Consider the following 20,882-nt stretch of genomic DNA (forward strand, 5'->3'; position numbering starts at 1 on the left):
GTCTTCAGTAGTTTCTAGTATCTGTTGGTGCATTTGTTCAGGTGCAAATGTTAGAAGTGACTAATAATGATTACTGTTGATTCTCCTGTAAAACCTCCAGGATAGTGTCCTGTTACTGAGGTGTTAATATAGTCTTTTATTAATTCCAGATATACAAAAAATTGTTGATGCTTTTTGCTTCTCTGCAACAAGACTGGGCATTTTCACTTCTTTGCCCAAGAGTCAGATGTATCTGACATTAATTACTAGATTATATAAATAATTCCTTCTTTTGCTCCAAAGACCCTATTAAAATTATCTCCTCTCGTGACTTCTCTCCACTTGGTAACTGTTGTTTATAGCTTTGTGTCTTCTCATAAGAAGCAATTAATTTTGGAAAAATTAGGGTTAGTATTTAAAGAAATCAAGCAGGGAATGGATTTAGCTTAATTAGAAGCCCCTTGTCAGCTATGGCTTTCCTCGGAATGATGCCATGGAATGATACCATGCAACAATAGCACTGCATGTGTTTTATTAGCACACACCTTGAGTGTGTGCAGTGCAGGACATGGTTAAGCTGATTTTAAACTGTTGTTATACTTTGGGGTGGGTTTTTTCTCTAGTTTCACTAAAGTAATGATTTAACATAGCTGGTGTTGCCAAGTGGACTGGTCTTTGCTTTGTACTATCAAAGCCTAGGGTTTAGACTGGCTTTTCCTGCCATCCTTGTTATTCATACTCTGTTTCTTTTTCTTCCTTTTCCCTTAAGCAATGGACAGCTTTGAAATGCAATATTTACTCACAGATTTGTAGGTTTTTTTCACCACACCAAATGCATCTGTATCAGGATCCTGAAAAATCACCTCTGAAGGAACCCAAAGATTTCCTAGTTTCAAAATGGAGCTGTATTTTCACCTTTTGAATCAGGGTGAGTGTGTGTAGTCAGCCCTTGCCCATTTGAGGTGACACGTGCCTGACTGGCTGCTCGGTGGGACACGAGCCACAAGCTCTTCTGGCCAGATCCCACGTTTAATTGATTCCAGTAAAAGTGGAGCTAATCTCTTTTCAGAGAAGACAAATGTCCTCCAGGAAATTAGAAGGCAGGTAGAAGAACTCAGAGGAAATGTGGAAGGACCAGTTTTGGGTAGTTTGTAATGTCTCTCCTGACAGCACAGCAGGAAGTGCTTGCCATTTTGATAAAGGAGAATTCCCTTTGGAATCCTCCAAGGAGCACTGGAGAGACAAGCTGCTATTAATCCTTCAAATCAAATCCAGGCCTATACCCAAGCCTCCAAATTTATAATTATGCTACAATTCCATAACACATTTTTCAGGATCAGGAATGTCTAAAATCTCATTGATATAACTCCCAGAGAGCCAATTGTAAAAAATCAATTTGAAAATGCGAATTATCAAGGAAAAGATTATATTCAAAGCAGAGCTATTCAGTTAAGGGGAAGATATGGCTAAATATCCATAACACTGGGTAAGATGAAGCTTAAAGTACAAAATTTCACAGGAAGTGTAGCTTGAACTCCATGTTGTAAACTTAAATTACATTGTGGCTTTAGTATGAGACAACATGCATCAATAATGAGAAATGTTTATTATGATCACATATTTGCAGGCCCCAAAGGCCAGAAAAATCTTAGCTGATGCCCATGGAATGCCTAAGCTGGGCAAGACATACCATGATTTACATCTGGTGAAATAAACAAAGAGGTGAAGGGCTTTACTGGAGGCCATAGGGTGAGTTACAACTGAAGCCATCATTAAAACCCTGCCTTTGCATTCCTTGGGGATGAGAAAAATATGTCAAGATTAGTTGTCTTCAAGTCTTCCTACTGGGTGAGAAAAAAGAAAATCAGTATTGGATTTTCAGTAATGATATAGATCCATAAGAAATAGATGTTTATGTGATTATTAATTACTCTGTAAAACATGACAGGAGTTTTGTAACTTCTGCTAAAATATTTGTAGTGGTGGCTCTTGGCTACTGGTCTAGATAAATCCATATTCTCTCTGGCTTTTACTGGAAGCATCTGTGGCAATTTAGCCTGTGCACAGGAGGCATATTTGAAGAGCTTAGTAGTTAAAGTGATAATTTTCCTTTTTAATTCGAAATATCTTGACGTTTTTCCTAAAGCATTGAATTCACAGAAATGTAAGTGCTTTACTTTCTGATTTCTGCTACTGTTCTTGAACTGCACAGTTTTTGATTAACAAAGAGGTGGGAAAATCAAATTACTACTTATTTTTTTTTTAAACTGAAGCTGAAAATAGATCTGCTTTCTAAAATGTCTGAGTTCTGTAGAGATAAGTAGGCTTACCTGAACTCTACCATAGTTAGCTAGATAGTATTTCTTTTATAAGAAGATAGTTGAGAAAGTTGTACTTGATTTACATAAAAGGGTGTATAGTTTTCTGATATCATAAGGTTCCTTGCTTCCATTGTTTCAGCATTCAGTATGGCTTGGAAAAAAACATACTAGATGCAACTGTTAGGGGTTTTTTATGTTCTAGTTCTCCTCCTTTAGGCCAGATTTCCTAAATTATCTGTAGTTGGCTGAGAGGCTCCTCTCAACCTGGACAGCAGGAAGCTTTTTTTGAGCTGGTGAGAAAATGTGTCCCTCTGGAAGTTGAACACCTTTGTGCTTGATGTCCAAACATCTCCTCGATTCCCTGGAAGCTACTTCAGGAGCAGGAGGAATGAGGGAGGTAAAACTGAGGCTTCCTTCTACCAAATCTTAACCAGAGCAGTTGTTAGGTCCAAAAGGCTGAGTCTGCTGGGATTGTGTTCTCTGGAGGAAGCTCAGGCACTGTTTTTTTCTCTCTCTCTGTCCTATTTGCAAGTGTGCAGGTGTTATAACCTGCAAAATGTTAGTCAGATCTTGACAGGGTGTTTCCACTGTCCTAGATTCAGAACTCAAATGCAAAAGCTCAGCACTTCAGGCACTCAGCACAATTGAAGTCAGATTGTAGTTTTCCACTCCACATCCAGGCTCATTATCCAGATGTTTTCTTTCTCTCTTACGTTACAGTCACTCATTACTGGCAGGCTTTCTTTACCTAAGCTGTTCTCCTAGAAATACTGACTTACAGTATCTCCACCAAACCAGAAATTAATTGTACCAACAGAGTAATTCACAGAGCACTGAAAACTGTCAGATACTATTACAGAACTCAGGAAGACAACAGCTCATTAAAATTATGTATCTTCATCATCACTCCCACATCCTGTCAGTACCAGTTAGTGTAAATAATACACACACAGTCTGTGATCCGTGCTCAAGTGGAGCACTGTCACCCAAAATCCCCACATGCTGCAGCACAGGTAATTCTAGGTTATTTCTCTTCTTGTCTCCCAGTGACCTAAAAAGAGCAGGAATATATCTTACTATTCATAAGCAGCAATGCTCTGACAGGCATATCCACATATCCTCCTGAATGTGAATTATTTTGAGTTGCTGATGTCTTCTGGTTTGAAATAGATGCATTGGTCATTTGATTTCAAAGTAAAAGTCTGCTGTAGTGGATGCCTTAATACATGTAAATTCCTCTTCTAATTTTTTGAGTTTTGGCTCCAGGCAGTCTTCAGATATGTCTGTGTGTGATGCTTTTGGGTTTTATTTTTCTTCCATTTTATTGTTTTCTTTTAAGGGTTCAAATGTTACACAAGATTATTTCTCTCCCAAGTAGAAGAACTCTAGTTGTGCATCCTGTTAGAGCAAACTCTATTCATCTTTGATTAGCCTCAGCTGGAAAATAAACACAAGTCACATCTTAGACCTTTAACAATTAATTCTTGCATACAAAAAAATGCCCTGGGTCTTTAATTGATGTTGGAAGACACTGAATTGTGTTTGTACTTCCTTCAAACATGAATAATACTGTTTCCAGCCCAATAGTGATTTCTTTCCTCTGTGGCAGTTTTCAAAAACTTGGGGCTCATTTCTATCCTCACTCTTTACACTCCCCTAAGTTGTTTGACCGCATACAAGTAACACAGCCTCTCTGGTGCCCTGTGTGGGTTATTCTTTGAGACAGATCTCCAAATCCTAAAGCAGGCTGACACCTGTAAAGTCTGTTCCTGTGTGGTCCAAGTGGTTAAGCTTGTGAATACAGCAGACACAACCCCTCTGACAGTTCCCAGGAAAATAATGGGGATTTTGCCTTGGTGGAGGTGAAGATCAGGTGAAGCAAATAAAAATGTTGGCAATTTCCCTTCTGCACTTCAATATTTGTAGGTTTTCTGATGTGAATTGAGACACATCATCACACAAAAATTTTGTTCTAGGCTGACCAATATCTTTCCCAGCTAGGAATCAATTCACCATCTGCAAGACAATTTTTATGCATCTATTTACTGAATTCAGAGCCTGCAAAGGCGTGTGTCTGTAGGAAACCTATTAAATATGTATTGGAATTACCCTCTTGATGCAAACCCAATGAATTTCTTTATATTTTAGTGTCTCTTTCAAGCATATTTCTATCACTAACACAAACATTCTAGATAATGGAATCTTAATATGGAGACTGCAGTAAAATGTCAACAAAATTTGTGAATTATTTAATACAGAGCAGACGGTCACGGAGTGTTTCTGTGGCATAAAGGGCATGGGAGGTTGCTGCACACTGGGAACACAGCTCTAGTCACACTCATATCCCTGCTCTGAAATTCAAAGGAAAAAGTAAAAATCCTGTGTGTTCTGCTCCTTTAAAAGCCCTTTTTAGATTTTTTTTTTTTTAATATCAGTGTTTGTTTCATAGTAATACGGATCTTAGCTGACTTTGGAAGGTTTAAGATTGAAATGAAGGTTTGGGGACACTGAGATACTAGGTGTGAAGTTAGCAGCTGGCACTGTGGGTTGATGAAAACCTAATTCTAAGTGTGTCAGCCTTCTAAGTGATCCATATCAGGTTATCACTCATGGTTTGACAGTACTTTGATTACATATTCAATTGTAAACTGAACTTTGCTACATGCAGCTGGAGATTTCAGGAGTGACTTGCAAAGGCCTCTCTTTCCCTGGAGAACAGTGGATACTCTTCTCATCCAGTGACACTTCTTTTGGGTGCACACTGGGATTACACAGGTGTAATTATATTGATAGAAAATCATGCTCTTAACAGGGAAAGTTGGAACAAAAAGGGAAGTAAACCAAACTGTTGACATCTAGGAAAGGCAGAGACTAAATCACTACTCTTATGTTTTGTTCTTGTGTTTCAAGTTAATATTTTCCTTCCTCCAGCTGTTGGCAAAGGGAAATCCAGCCCTTTTCTAGCTCTTTTTTGGGAGAATGGGGGTGGTGCATTATCTAAAAATGGTGAGACAGTAGCAGATCAAAGTGGTGGGAAGTATCCCTGGGAATTCAGCTCTTCCCATTCTGTGTTCAGGCACTGATCTGAACAAACATTCCTGCACCTGTAGCTTCAGTGGGTGGACCAGGCTCTTTATTCTTCACTCCAGTAGATGCCCATTAGAGAACTTCCAACTACACTGGTTTTGTTGTGGCTCCATGTCTAAGAGCACAGCAAATCCATTATTCATAATACCTTCTCAAGTTCACAAAGCCATTGAATAGTGCTGCATAACTCCTTAAAACTGCCACCCACTCAAATCTATTTTATTTGGGCAAATAAAGAAACTCTGCACTGAAGAAAACCAATTTCAAAGCACACTGAAATTCATTTTCCTCACTTAAATATTGAAGGGCTTATATTTATTGCATCTCAGCCTTGTATTGTTTTCAAAAAGAATTTGCTTGTTTAATAGGTCTAAAGAAGTAAATTTAAAATGTGGAGGAAAATAAACTAACATCCAACAAGAGTCACAGTGCTTTTTATGCACATGGGTTGGGATTAAAGACAAAAAAATATATATTAAAAATAAATATAAAAATACTAACTTAATACACACAAAAAAATTAAAAGGTACTGAAATTAAATTATGACGTGCCAGTACTGCTTTCTTGATCCTATATAGAATTTCATCACTGTAAGCTAGAGAAGCAAATGGATCTGAGGTAAAATAATGGTGGAGTTTTGGTTTGTTTTGGGGTGCAGAGGATTTCCTGGACTTGGGTTTGGTTGGTTTTTTGAGAGCTAAAAGCTGATTTGAGTCAGTTTTATGGCAACTGTATGAAACTAGTTGAGTTCTCTAGATTTATTCTGCTGGACTCCTGTATAGTTCTTGTTTCAGGTTTTTCCCTTTTGTTGGTAGTTTTCCAACAGCGGTGGGTTTTTTTTGAAGAAAGGCAAGAAATTTGTGCTAGTGCAGACCTGGGTCATCCATTGTGCAATTTAATGCAGCTCCCAGCAAACAGAAGCCCGAGAGCCACTTCTTGTTCTCCTCATCAGCTGCTCCCTGATTCTGGTGACAGCAGAGAAGAAATTCTGAACGAGTTCACAGAAAAAGTTCTCCCTCAGCAGCTGCTCCACCTTCACTTAATACACCCAGAGCTGGAGCTTTCAAAGGGCACGAGGGGTTGATTGAAAATGTGTTGGTGCGGCCACATTGTCATGTGGGAAAATCCCATTATATGGGCACCCAACAGCTGCAGGAATCTCAGACTCTGCATTGTCCAGGCAGCTTGGAAATCTCATCCTAAATATGTAAATTTATAGAGAATATGACATGATAGAGCTTTATGGGATGAACATAGTAGGCTTTGGTGAGGTATTTTAGGCTTTAGTATTACAGGAGTGACATTGTTTGAAAGTCTGCTTTTATCCACTGTTACAGACTTAAACTCTTGTTAAAAACAAATATTTCTTACGTTGTCTGGGAGTTTTCAGAAGCAATAGATCAGATCAACCTCACAAAGAAAATGTGTGTTCCAGCATAACGTAGTAAGTTTATCTGGTCTTCTGGTGTAAATATATTTCAAATTTTGTTTTTCATTGTCACATTTGTTATTTTCTGTGTTATGTCTCACCAGTCAGTAGTTGTGCATATAATGCCATATTCTTTATTTATTAACATGATTGTGTAGAAAAATGAAATAAATGATGACAAGGAAGAGAATGAAAGAAATAAATTCTTTAGGGTGGTTGGAATGCACCATAAAGGGAATCTGAATGTGGAGTGCAGATGGCTCATCTTCTCCACAATATTTTATTTCAACAGCAAAAGCCTAAAACTGTAAAATAACCTGTTCATATAGTTCTCACGTAGGCCTTAATATACAGACACAAAAAATGAAATCACTTGACAGTGATCCATCAAAACACATATGTGCTGGTGTCTTTCAAAAGCAAGTAAGGATTGATACATCTGCATTTACTTGTTCAGGGTTAGCCTGAAAAGGCAGTAGTTTTAGAGGTAAAGTTCTTGTAATTAAAAAAAAAAAAAAAAAGAAAAACTCAAATAATAAGATCATGGCAGCTTCATAGGGAGCATAGAGCAGGCCATGAGCTCAGCTTTGAGACCATTTTGTCAGCTGATGTGGTAATTGAGGAGGACCCACTGTCACAGGGGAGAAGCTTTGCTTATTCAGTGGCAGAACTGCTGAGCAGCAAACACACTCCTTGTCCTGCACTGTTTAATGTCTGCTTAAATGGGTTACAGCTATTTCATTATTACTGAGCCTGTGCTGATCTGATTAGCTCAGACCCCTGAGCCTGGAGCGGGGAGGAGATAATTGTTTCATTAAACAAGACTGGGTTTCAATAAGTGATTTCTGATGCTCCTGTCTTCACCTGTCCAACAAAAAAATCCCCCGAGGAAACTTGATTTGCAGAAAGTGCTGAGTGAGGTTAAGAGTCAAAAAATAATCCAAGAATAACCACATACCTTTCTGAACTTGAGTGTACCTTGCTCCTGGACTGAGGTTTGGAATTTTGAGATAGGTAGCTCAGCTTTCTGTATGTTGCAAGGGAGACACAGGCATTTCCAAGGAGGAGTTTGTGTTCTAGTTCCTGACTGAAGGACTGAAACAGCATTTTATTCCATCACTGTGAAATACAAGAGCTGACCCTGGAAGGGAAGCGCTTCAGATCGTGTCAGCCCAAGTGCTGGGAGCACCGAGCTGCACAAAGCTTTTCCTTTGGCTGATGGAATTTATTTTCTGCATGCAGACAGACTTGATGGAAAAGTTAGAAGCCATAGCCACAAATGGATGGTTTGATACATGGCTGTTGATTTTCCAGAGGCAGAGGAAAGAACTAAACCTGGATTTTGAAATATGGAATGCAGAGTGTGTGCTCCTGCGTGGTGCTTGGAGTGGGTACCAATGTGGGACCAAATCCCACTGGCGTGTTACAGATGTTCTGGGAATGCCCAGAACATTCCCATTAGAGTAGTGTTAACAAATGTATAATTTCTGACTGGCAGCTGAGGTGAGAATAACTAATTAAGTCAGGATTACTTTAGATCATTCCCTGGCATCATTCTGTTAGGCACATTTTCAAGCAAGATCTTGTAATTGACTCCATCTGTTTTGACCAAGCTGATGAAAAGGGCACTTAAAATCTACATTTTGGATATAAAAGTCTAGATCTTCTTCTGCCCCAAGACATTCAAAGTCATTTTTGTTGATCGAACTCTATCCTTGGGGAAGTACCATCCTTGTCAAATGAAACATTAATCCAAATTTGAAACATATAAAAATGCATCTCACTTCTGAAAAATTTGGATTGTAAGTAACAGGCTTCTGTTTGTTCTAAAATTGCTGAAATAAGTTACCAAAATTGATTTGGAGCCCAATTTCAGTGAAAAGTGAGCTTTTGCAACAGCTGTTGCCATGAGCTGAAATGTGCCCTGTGCTGCTAACAATCAGTTGTTGAGCATAAGAATTTAAACATACCTTGATGAGCTACAGCCAACCTACATAGTAAAAGGGACTGAAGAATATATTACAATCTTACAAAAAGAATATAAGCCATTCTTAAGTAGAGATTTTATGTCTTACTGTTTTATCTTTCCTTTAAAAAAATTAAAGCTTCACACCAAAACTCCTTCATCTAGAATCAGAAAATAAAAAAATAATAATATTTCTAGAACACTTCATCTGTTCAAAGAAATGCAAGACATTAAAAGACTAAATCTTCAGTGTAATAATGAGCAGATTCATTATTCATGTTTCAAGCCAATAAAAAAAGGAGATAGATTATTGGCAAAGTTTTCAGGCCTTCTAATGAAAGCCTAAGTAGAATATTATTAATTCAATAACTTGGGCTTTTCACTCACAAAAACATATAAAGCTATTGTCAATCATATTTAGTATTATCAATGTTTATCAAAATAGATCCTGAGTTTGAGTAGTATGGGAATCAATCAAGCACCAAAAGGTAATTGATTATTTTTCTTTTTTGCTTATTTGTACCAGTGAGTTCTAACCAACCATGGCACAGGGAGAGTCTTCATTCTGTAAAGCCCACCCTACCACTACCTATGTGCACTTGATACAGAAACATGGTAAAAAATAAGGTTCATATTATTTCCCAGTCTGGCATCAGGCAGCCAGACCTGTGTCCAACACCACAGCAACCAGTAGTGGCCTCAAAAATTTGTGCTTTTTTGTCTGAGAGTATTTTTTAACTCAGTGCTGCATCTTCATGTCTGCCTGGTAGAAGAAATTTCTACACTCTCAATAAACACACAGCTTCTACTTAAGTACACATCGTAGAGCTCTGCCAGAAAAATAAATACAGTATTATAATTGGCTACTTTTCCAGTAATACAAATTGTGTTGTGTAAATTACCAGGAATTGAGGCAAATAAGCACTTTAATCCCACAGGTAAGGCATGAAGTTTTGCAACCTTTTTCTCCTGCATTCACAGCCTTTTCTTTCAAGGACTGTGATTATTTGGCTGTTATCTAATTTCACTGCAGAATAGAAATCTGACTGGAGCCTCGCTTTCTGCTGGTTAATTATAAATTTATTAAGGGAATTTTGCCAAATGTCCCTCCCTATTAGACCTCACTGAATCTGAAGTTCAAGCTATCAGACTTCATTTAATGTAATGCATTGCCCTCTTTTTCTGTTCTGCATGTGGTTTTTTGTATTTTTTTTTTCCTCAGGTACATTCAATTTTCCCTTTTTGTGTATTATTTGCCAAAGAGGCTCTTTCAAGTTATAGAAATGGGACAAAGTAATTTTTAGAACAGCAAAATATGTAAGGAGGCAAGGTCCCTGGAGATGAAATGAATTTCCTACACAATAAAATAGCTTTCCTATCCTGTTTGGGTGTTGCTGTTGTCAGGGTATCTTGTTAACAGCACACAAATGCCTCAGGGGTAGGAGGCTGTGGAGGGAGCACCACTGAATGGGAGGGTGTGGAGTGGGAAGGGAGGATTGGACAAGCTTTTGGCCACCTTCCTGCTGCAGGAAGGCTTTAACCCTCCGGAGGTGCTCTCAAAGTGCATGAGGCTGGGTTGGGCTGGGCTGGGAGCACTCAGTGTGCTCACACCTCATCAAACAAGACCTATGTTTAAGGACCATCATGTTCAGGCACTGTCCTTCAGCCTTCTCTTGGAGTTTTGCTAGAAGTAGGGGCTCACAGTAAGTGTGAGAGAGATTTGGAGCAGACTGGAAGGTTACCTGGAGGTGTAGCTGCATCCTGTGTGAGCACAAAACCCAGGGTGTTCCTTCCACCAGCAGGGCCAGCAGAGGGTTGGGACTGCAGTTCCCTCTTGCAGCAGGTGGAATCTCTTCAGCTACTAAATCCTGGTGGCTTTTATTGCAGTTTTCAGCAGGAGCTGAAGCAGAGCTGGTGAGAGTTGAGTCTTTACAAACTGGTGTTAAAGGAAAGCTGCTGTGCTCAGTTTATCTCCTGAGAAGGGAGGGGAAAGAGCCTTGCTTGATCTCAGAGAGGAAATCTGCACTCTCAAAAATACACTGCTGCAGCCTTTCAAAATTTACCAAGCAAGTCAAAAATGTAACTGTTGACATTGACTTATGTCCTGTCAGTGGGAGGATACAATTTGATCCAGTTCAGAAGCTCTGTGTTTTAACAGTACGACTATTTGCAAGGAGGTCTGAGAAAAGGATGTTACAGGATTTTACAGCAGACTTACAACATGATGAGTCAGATGAAGAATGTTTGTTTATATACCTAGAAAACACTGATGAAACATATGTATCATGTCTGGGGTTCTTTCTTCCTTGGCTAAGCCTTCCTAGTTGGGAAGCTTTTTCTTTGTTTTTGGCAGAGGGAGGAAGACAAGGACACAGGAAGGAGGAAAATCCTTGAACTTACCAGTTGAGTCCATCCCCCTTCAGAGATCAGCTTCCTTTTACATGCTCGATTTACTGTGCACCAGAGCAAAGTGTGAGCTGTCAGGCTCCTGTGGGGACAGAGCTGGATCTCATCCTGCTTCTCCTGACATCAGTGGCAGAGCTTGTGCCACTTCCAGCAGGAGCGGGGTGTGCTCACGGTGTCTGTGGTTCAGCCCCTCGTGCCCCAGCTCACAGCAGCCCCTGATGGGAGTGATGGCAGCAGGGTTTAATACTTACTCCTGCTTCTGCTCAGTGTGAACTTCAAAAGTACAAAAATTAAAATTATCTGACACCAGATTTCACCAGATTGAGAAACTGTAGCTCTACTGACTGAGTAGCTCTACAAACTGATCCTTGCCAAGGAAAGCCTGACTCGGAGCTTTGTTTCAATCAGGGGATTGCTTCTTGTTTTGCAGAGATTAAAACATTCCACAAGTGCTAAATATGAAAATAAATTACACAGAGAAGGATTTTATTTGTGTTGTCTTTCTAGATGTTTCTAAATACTGGAGGAGAAATGTTTGCATGGTCACAGAAGCTGAAGTAGTATCTCCTTTAGCACTGCATTTTCCAAGTCAAACACTGGTCTGAGAGAGGGCACAAATGAATGTTCACAATTGGAAAAGAGCTCCATTTTCATAAGCATAGGTAATAATTGAACAAAGTGTTTCATATTGACAGCATCATACTGTCATGTATCTTTTCAGAGACAAATGTACTTTCTAGAGTAAGCATCCTCACATGTCAATGTCTCAGAAAATGTGTTACATTTAGTGAAATAATGGTCAAAAAAAATCACCGTCAGAAATGATGGCAAGCACTTTTTACTGAAATACTGGTAGTTTTACATTCTTGACATGAATAATTGGATGTGTCATACGTGAAGCTACCTAGAAATAAAATAGAGGTCATAAAATGTAAAGACATGATAGAATGCATTTATAACAGCATAAACCAAGCTGGCATTTTAATGTCTTAAGCCAGCCCATTTGCTATCCTTAGCCATTGATCTTGGCTGGGAAAGTTCTATGCCGAATTTAAACACATTTTGGAGATAGAGCCATACAATGAGAAAGTGATAGGGTTAGGTTTTGTTAAAAAAGATTCTCCTTTTGACTGTTCCAATTACAGCCCAATAGGAGCACTGGAAGCTGGTTGTGGTGTGTCTTTACAAATCTTCCTCAGAAATGCTGTGTACACTTTCACAACAGGTGACTTTCTGTGTGACTTGCCCTGAAAATTGTGATTGCAGCTCACAAAGAAGAATGCTTCCCCATAGACATGAGAGAGAGAATTTAGTTTAGTGTTTGCTCTATTTTAGAGGGTAGTTTTGGGGAAAGATAGTACAGTTTGGGAGTTCCTGTTTGGGAATTCATTATTTAATGAATTCCTCTGAAGGCATGGAAAAAGGCGCGTGGGAGAGGCACTGGCTCCAAAGAACAAGCTCAAAATCTCATTAATTTCAATTGGCTGTTTAAGTAGTTTTAATTATCATGCTTGAACTGAGATTCAATACGGCACAGAAATAAAATACGTAATGATGGCTACCTCAGCTACCTCAGTACTTACTGAAATGGTACCACCTTCCACTCCCCCAGTTTTTCCAAACAGCTGAACATAAAAACCACATGCTTAAAAAAAAAAAAAAAAAAAAAAAAAAACACTAAGAAAGGGGCAAAAAAATCCTGATTCCATAGTATTGCCAGCATGCATATGTGGGGTGGTTTTTTTTGAAACACTTAAGTGGCAGAAGAATTGGCCACACGTTGGCTGCCTCGTGGCTGTGGTTTGCTGTGTGGCTGGCAGTGAGGGCAGGCTGGGCGCTGCTTTGTTCTTCCTGAGTTTTACTGGGAAAGTATGCAGGGCAATAGGGATCTACCCACTGCCTGTGCTCCCTTTCAATTACTGCACAGTTGGTGGAATATCCAACTGGTGCATTTTTTGGCTGCTCTTTTACATTTGTGCAGAGCCTGGGAATATTCACTGAACTCTTATGTAAGTGGAAATCTTTAATATCTTCTCTTTTCAATGCAGTTTTACTGAAAGCCTTTTGGAATTGAATTAAGCATTCTGAAATGTGATTTTTCAAAAGAGAAGTCTCTAGAAATGAAATCTTCCCAATCTGTTGAGCTAATGATATCAGTATTGGTATGGTTAATTGAAGGCAATATTCCTGGCATAGATGTGCTTCTGGATTAGTATCTGTCCATGTTTGTTTGAAACTCTTAGGAAACATCCAAACCTGCTGAGGTAGAATGAAGGCTGATTTATTGATGGACATCATTACCTCACCTGGATTTAAGGGAGAGGAATTTACTGCAGAAAGAAAGAAACCATTGAGGATAATTAGTCCTGTACTGCACAGGGGAAGGATCAAGGTTGGAGCGGTGTCAGAGTGAGCATGCAATCTGCAAAATACTGAGCTACTGAACAGCGTTTATTGAGAACCTCTTGAGGCATCAAGATTTGTGCAAGTGTCTAACCTCCTGTTCATACATGATCCCCTCTGTCTTCTGAATGAAGATATCCAGAGGTTGTGTGGCTTATATCCATGAGGCTCTGTGTTCACAATGAGAAAAATACTCAGTGGATGTGTCTACAGATTTATTCTGAAGTAGATAAACTTGTTCCATTGCATAGAAACATAAGCTTCCATGAAAAAAACAGGGTGATGATCTACCCTTCATATCAACTTACTTTCTTGTGGAAAAGGAACATCTAGATAAATTGTTGCCCTTTCCAACCAGAAGATAGCTAGTACAAGACAATCTTGCTGAAATTATGTCTCAGCTGGACAGAAAGATGAATTTATTTTCTGTAGCACTGGGGCAAGGTTCTCAGAAATATTCAGTCAGTCAGTTATCAGAGTGGTAAATGAGATCTCGAGAGCCAGAGCTCATCAGTGTGCAGTGATAGGGAAGTGGGAAGGAGAGAGGCTGCATCAGGGCTGGGTGTTTGTGTTCCTGATAGAAAAGCGCAAATCATTTCCTTCCCTTCTGCTGCTGTCGTGGTCCATCACTTCAGTCCATTTTCACCTTGCTAAGGGATTCTGAATGGGCCTTCCTGCTTTGGCACCTAATTAATCTCTCACAAGCCTGTTCTTGCAGCCTGCCTGGGATGGTCCAGATCTTACATCAGTGCCTGACAAACAAAATATTTTTTTTTTCCTTTAACTGCCTCCCTTTTCCTGTGTTCTTTCACCCCAAGCCCAGTTAAGCAGGTTGAAGACATTGTTCTTCCCCAGCCTTTAAAGAGGGCATAGATACACCCTGTTATTACAGGAAAATATCCCCCTTCTTCCAATGGAACCACTTTCACACTGTGGTATAGAAAGTTGTCTATGTTTTCAAAAACGTAAAGTGCCCAGAAAAAAAATGCAGCAGTATTTTCCTTGTCAGAAACTGTTCAGCAGCTTTGAGCCTTTACATTGGAACATGCAAGCTGGAAATGATTGGGCACCTTTAAAAAATGGCATTCCTAGGCATAAATAAAAGTGTAAGATCTGAGACGGAAAAGGCGTATTTGTGGTGTAAAACATTGCCATGAACTGTGAGACAAAAGAATTATTTTACTGAAGTTATTTTACTGTTGTATATCAAGGGATCATGAATATCAGATACCTTGTGTACTGAGTTCTAACAGCCAAGCACTTTATGTCTAGTTTAAAATGAGTCTTTGTGACAAAATAATACATGTAGTCTATATAACAGATAACACTGGGTGGTATAATGTATTATCTATAATAGAAAAGCATAGATTCTGTAAAATGATACCAGTGGAATCTAATATTTCTTTGAAATCTATTTCCTGGATAATATTTCTCCTCAGAAGCTACTTGTTTCCCTTCTACTCTGCCTTTGTGGGGGCAGGCTTGGTGTTCAGCACAGGATATCATTCCAGAATGGCAAATGGAAAAGCACCAGAACAGATCTGAGGAGTCCCTGTGTTAGATCAGTGCTCAGGGGAGTGTCCATCCCAGCCTTGCAGCTCTCCTGGCCTGCCCCTCACTGCAGACACTGATCTCCTGTGCTGCTGGTACAGAACCGGGAGGAGCTCTGAGAGCCTTCTGGGGACATACAGGCAGGGGGAAAAAAAAAGGCAGAAAAATCACATCTTAACTTCCCCCCTGCTGACAGCTTCCTTAATAAATATTGTAAGAAATTTCTCTGTTAAGAGCCACCCAGTAATCTAATTTGCAAGCCCCAGTGATATATTCAGCAGCCAGCTCCAGGGAGGTGTGTTTCTACTGTCAGAATCACATGAGAAGGGAATAAAATTCTGAGCTCTCGCTGAAAGCTGCAGTAATTTATGATGAGTTGTTGGCTTTTATTTTTTCATGCTATTTTTGACTCAGCTGAACAAACAGGATAGAACTGCTACTGAGTTTATATTGATTAGTTTTTTCTACAGTATGCTCCCCTACCTGTGTGTTTTCATAGGATATAACAATACAAATACCACACATTTAAATTTTACATATATCTAAAGAAATCATGGAGTGATACCCTTGTTTAACAATGAGTTCTGTGTTGTCTGGATGGGGCATCCTTGGGCTCTTCCTTCTCCTCTCCTTGGCTACAGTTTAAGGAATGTTCTGCTCTGGTGTGTACACAGAAGGCAAAGCAAAACCCAAAAAGCTTTCACAAGATTACATCTGTACAGCCAAGGTCAGGCTGTTTGGTGAGAGAACTGATTCTCCACAGCAGTGTCATCGTGGTAGTGTCCCGTTTCCTACAATGGGAAAAGCTTCCTGTCTGGAGTTCCATCTGTATGAGGTCCATCCCCTCAGCTGGGAAGGACCAGTACTGTTGTCCCAGAAATTAACTCATTCAAAGAAAACAAAACAAAGAGGTGAGAAAGACAGCCCAAAAGCTCTAGGGTGTTACTCCTTAGCTGCTCAGCTGGGAGAAGGTGCAGTGGCTGGGTGTCTTAAGCCTTGAAAGAACTTTCAGAACCATTTCACAGGTAATTCCATCTGAGCTGTTGGTTCATGATGAACACCTCGATTCTTGGGGTGCACCTCAGTTTCCCCACCTCTGCTTTAAGAACTGGGAGCTTAGGATGGCCACTGGAGTGGTTCATCTGTAGCCAGAGACCTCTCCTTCAGAGAAAAGGGGCTTGGGGTGTCCACTGAGGGTTTACCCTCAGTAGAGAGCTCCCAGGCACCACTTGCTTTCTCTAAGGCTTTGTGCACACCTTGAGAGGGAAACCAGGTTGCCAGCACTCACTGACTTTCTTCAGGGTGCATGTGGGCACTCCAATAGATCTCTCTTTAAAAAAAGGAATTTCATGTCTATAAAAATGAAATTATGCTGTCTCAATCCCACCTTTTCATCCACATTCCCTTTTGGTTCTGCATCAACAAGGTTTTTTGAGGATCCACCCAGGGAACACTAAGTGATGCTTTCATTGTTCCTCCTTAGGATTCAATCTTTTAAAACCCAATTCTCATTTCTTTATACCTTCCTGCTCCAGCTTTCATTACTGGGAAGCAAACACCAATGGGCTGGGTTATGTAACTGTCTCTGTGGTGCAGTGCTCTGGTGAGGAATCGCTGTCAATGTTCATTTTTCCAGAGAGTAGCTGGGGAGATGCACAAAAGTTGTTCTTCATTCACCTAAAGTTGTCTATCGATCATATTACCCCGAGTGGAGTGTGCTGCATTCCTGTTTTCTTCTCTTGCAGTGAGAGGTGCAGATACACCCTGCGTGGCCACAAGGGCTCAGTGAACAGCATCGAGTTCCTGCCCTTCTCCAGCACCGCCGTCACCAGCTCCGCTGACAAGACCTTGTCTCTCTGGGATGTCAGAACGGTAGGCAGGCTTTGCCTTGGTCTTTCCTGAATTCAGGCAAAGTAGTGATGTGTGTGACATGAGAAAAATAAAACTGTGTGAAATCAAAACAGAAAGCGAGGGTGATGTGGCAGTAAAATATTCACTAACACACTTGTTATCTTCTGACCAAAAATGTCACCATATAACACTTCCTCTAGAAGGAATCTGCCTCCCCTCCTCCAGAACTCTGCTGATTTCTCATGGAACATACATTATTTTCTCCATAGTAGTGACAGAAACTCTGCATCTCTTCCTTTGTTCTTCTCTACCTTCTTTCTTTGGAATAGGTAAAAATGGATTGAGTACACTGGAGAGTGTATTTGTCCCTACTGCTTTGCAAACCAAATATGCAAATCCTGTACAAGTAGAACATGAGAACAAGACAAAAGGAATTTTTTTCTTCTTTCATCAGAAAGTATAATAATTATTGCTGTTTTTGTGGTATGGAGCAATTCTTGAAGTTCTCAAAATGATTCTTCAGTTGATGTCACAGCCACTCTGCATTTCTCAGACAGTGTAAAGGTACAAGATTCCAGCCTGGAATGGAGAAGGTTGTATTCATAGAAGGGATTGGAGAAGAAGCAGGCAGAGCTGTTACTGTGGATTAAATGGTGTTGTCATCAGAGCTATACAAACACAGGATAGGAAAAACTGCATGGAAATCACAGTGGAATACTTGAGATGCTCATTAGGCAATTTCTATTTATGGATCATAGCAACAGACTGAATAGAAGGTCATTTAATAATAACAATAATAATCCTGGTCAGAAAGCACAATGAGTTAAAATGAAACTAGTCAAGATTCATTATTCCTAAATGCATTGGTTTGTAGGAATATTTTATATCCAAATATGAATAATTCAAAAAGAGGAAAAAAATTATTGCAATGCAAACAAAAGTAAATGCTTAATGGAAAAATAGATTTCTGCTTTGTTTTGTTTTCAATAAATCCTACAAGGAACTTTATCTTGCAAATATCTCAGTAATCTCCTGCTCATAGCGAATTAACAGAGTCATCAAGGAGTTTTCCTTTGACAAACATAAGGAAAATGCCTTTATATTTACTCACCAATATTGTTTTTCAGCTTTGGGTAATTTTGCTAAGATAAGAAAGACCTTTTGTGAAAAGAAAATGTTGTATATGGCATTTTGTTTTGTATTTATTCTATTGAATTTTTCCATGTCCAGTGGGAAATCTTGCAGGTTTGGGATAAATGCTCACAGTGAAACCTCACCTGAGGTGGTGAAATCCCTGTGATGATGCCACCTCCCTCCAAATGCTGAATGATATTAAATGTTCCCTCCAGAAAGAAGATGAATTATTTTGTCCCATTAATTTGGAATAGAATATTTTCTCATCTCTGTGAGATTAATCAGCATTAAGGAGTACATTTAAGATACTTTTAATGAAACATGAAAACCACACTCGGGTTTGTTTTCTCATAAATCAGATTCCTATTGCTAATCATATCTTGCTCTTCAATCATTAAGTGCAGTCAGCTCTTTATTATTAAAGATAATGGATATAGAGAACTGTAAGTCAGAGCAGTGTAAGTTGAATGGACAATGAGCTCTGGATTTGGGGCAGGATGGAACATAAATCTTTGTAATTACCAAGGTAGAACTCTAATGCAGCCTGCAGACTTTGGAAAGTCAGGGTGTTACTTTTCCTCTTTTTTCTACATAACAAAGTAAGATCCATCCAGTGGTTTAAAAAAATCTTCATCACATTGACTCTAATTTTAAACCAAAGGGACATGTTGCCTATAGGAAAGTGAGACCAGAGAAAGATGAATTGCACTTGTGGCTCTTTTCAAACACTGAGGGAGAATTCTGCCTTTGGTGTTGGATTTGGGCAGGAACTATGCTTGTGCTGTGCCAGACATGCAATAGATCAGATGGAGACCCAGGCTGCAGTTCTCTGGTGGGAATTTCTTGCCAGTGAAGCTGATGGCTCTGGTGCCAAGATAAGCTGTGGAATTTATTCCTCTTTGTGCCAGTTTCATAGAAAGACAAGCATGTTCTGGCTTTGCACCAGAACAATTCCTCGCTGACACATCAGGGAAAGCATTTCCACTCATGAATTGCAAAGTGTGTCCAGTGATGAATGTGAGAGGTGCAGAAGAGCCCCTGACCCCCTGAGTACAAGTTCCCCTGCCTGGGTTAATTCCTGCCATGATGAAGGACCTGCCACTCCTCTGCATCTCCCACAGCCTCAGGAGCCATTTCTTGGGACTTGCTCACATTTGTCTCAACACCGTTTGAGCCAAGCTTGAACCTCTGCTCTTTTTTCAGACAGATGAGATACCAAATATTTATACACTTAAATAATTAAATAGAAGGGAAGAAAAAAATACTCACATTTTTCATTCTACATGTTCGAAATGTATTGATTCAGTAACTGTCTCATGTGCTTTCTGATTTTTGAAATGTCAGATTTTATAACTGGATATTTCATTTTTGAGAACATTGAGGAGAGACTGTCATTTAAAAGGCAGCTTTAAGTAATAATGCCCTCAGGAATGTGTCCAATGAGGATTTGGGAAGAATTCTGTGTGTCCTTAGCAGGACAGGCCTATTCACGTCAGTGACACTGTTCTTGTGAACAAAGTTCAGCACACACACGGCTCTGTAAAAAGTCACACTCATACAATGCTCTATTTCTATTCCAATTTTTGAAATAACAAGCATTTGAGATACTGTTTGAGAATTCATGTCCATTTTGGTCTCTACTGCTCCCTGCTACTCAAGTTTAATATTTTAGTTATCCGGATATATTTCTTTATGCAGTGCAGCTCAGTGATTTAGGATGCAGGTTTTTCTGCATTCTGTTTGCAGAAGACTGCTGCATAAGACAAATAAAAGAATCCCATTCCCAACCCACTATGAAACTAATACTTCTGACATTCAGGGAGGAAGGCACCAAGGATGTCAGCTTTTTCCTATTTAGGTCCAAGATGACACAGCAGAACAGTGACCAGATGCCAGTTCTGGCTCTGGACATCAAATTGTGTCCTTGTCAGTAATTTGTGGGCTGAACAGCAGAACCAAAAGTTAGAAGATCCAAGGTAGTGAGGTCCTTGATGAATAATGCAGGCACCAATCTCATAGAAAAAAGGAAAAAAAAACAAACAAACAAACAAAAAAACAGAATAAAATTGCCCAAGATCCTGCCTGAACACTGGCAAGAAGAAGAAGCTCCCAGTGAAAACCTGCCTCTGGCTATTTTCCTCCTCACAGACTGCTGCAGTTTTCCTTTCTGGGAATGCAGGCAGAGCCACCTTTCAGGCTTCTGCAGGGATACCTGTGCATGGCTGTGCAGAAACTGGGAATGGTTCCTGAGTGTGGTGCACCACACTTTATCCAGGGCAGGCTGGGGCTCTGGGGCTGCACCACACCCAGAGGAATTCATCAGGAAGAAATAGGGCAAAGAGGAAGAGGCTGCTGGGGCTTCTGCAGGGTAGCATTATGTCGTCAAATGTGGCATTGGATAAAAGAGGTTCTTAGGCACAGCCCTCTTTAGAGCAGAGCAGGAGTTAATAATTGCAGCTCCTGTGCTCCAGTGTCTGCTTATCATGGTGTGCTAATGGCTCTTGAAAATTAGCTGAGTTTGATCGAGTTCCCTCACTGTGGGAAACAGCAGGAAAACCCAAATGAATGTCCCACCTGGAGGGGAAGCAGCAACCCTCAGCAACCCCAGCACCATGTTTGGGAAGTTACTGAGATGTTACTATCGAGGTTCTGCCTGCTCTGTTCTTCCTTGGCTTTTCATTTTGCCCCACAGAAGGTCTCAAAATGATCCATCTGTGCATCTCAAGAAAGAGCAGAGTAAACCCCAAGAATCTGG

At 39.9% G+C, this 20,882-nt stretch overlaps 1 protein-coding gene across 1 annotated transcript in view; it reads left to right on the top strand.

The window, feature by feature from the left end:
- Window positions 1-20,882, top strand: part of SPAG16 (sperm associated antigen 16) — a 362,146-nt gene that overhangs the window by 195,754 nt on the left and 145,510 nt on the right. Inside the window, exon 14 of the mRNA XM_031505343.2 lies at window positions 16,888-17,014. Coding sequence (XP_031361203.2) covers window positions 16,888-17,014 — 127 coding nt within the window. The remainder of the gene's footprint in view (window positions 1-16,887; window positions 17,015-20,882) is intronic.

Source organism: Lonchura striata, chromosome 8 (genome assembly GCF_046129695.1).
Source record: "Lonchura striata isolate bLonStr1 chromosome 8, bLonStr1.mat, whole genome shotgun sequence".
NCBI lineage: Eukaryota > Metazoa > Chordata > Aves > Passeriformes > Estrildidae > Lonchura > Lonchura striata.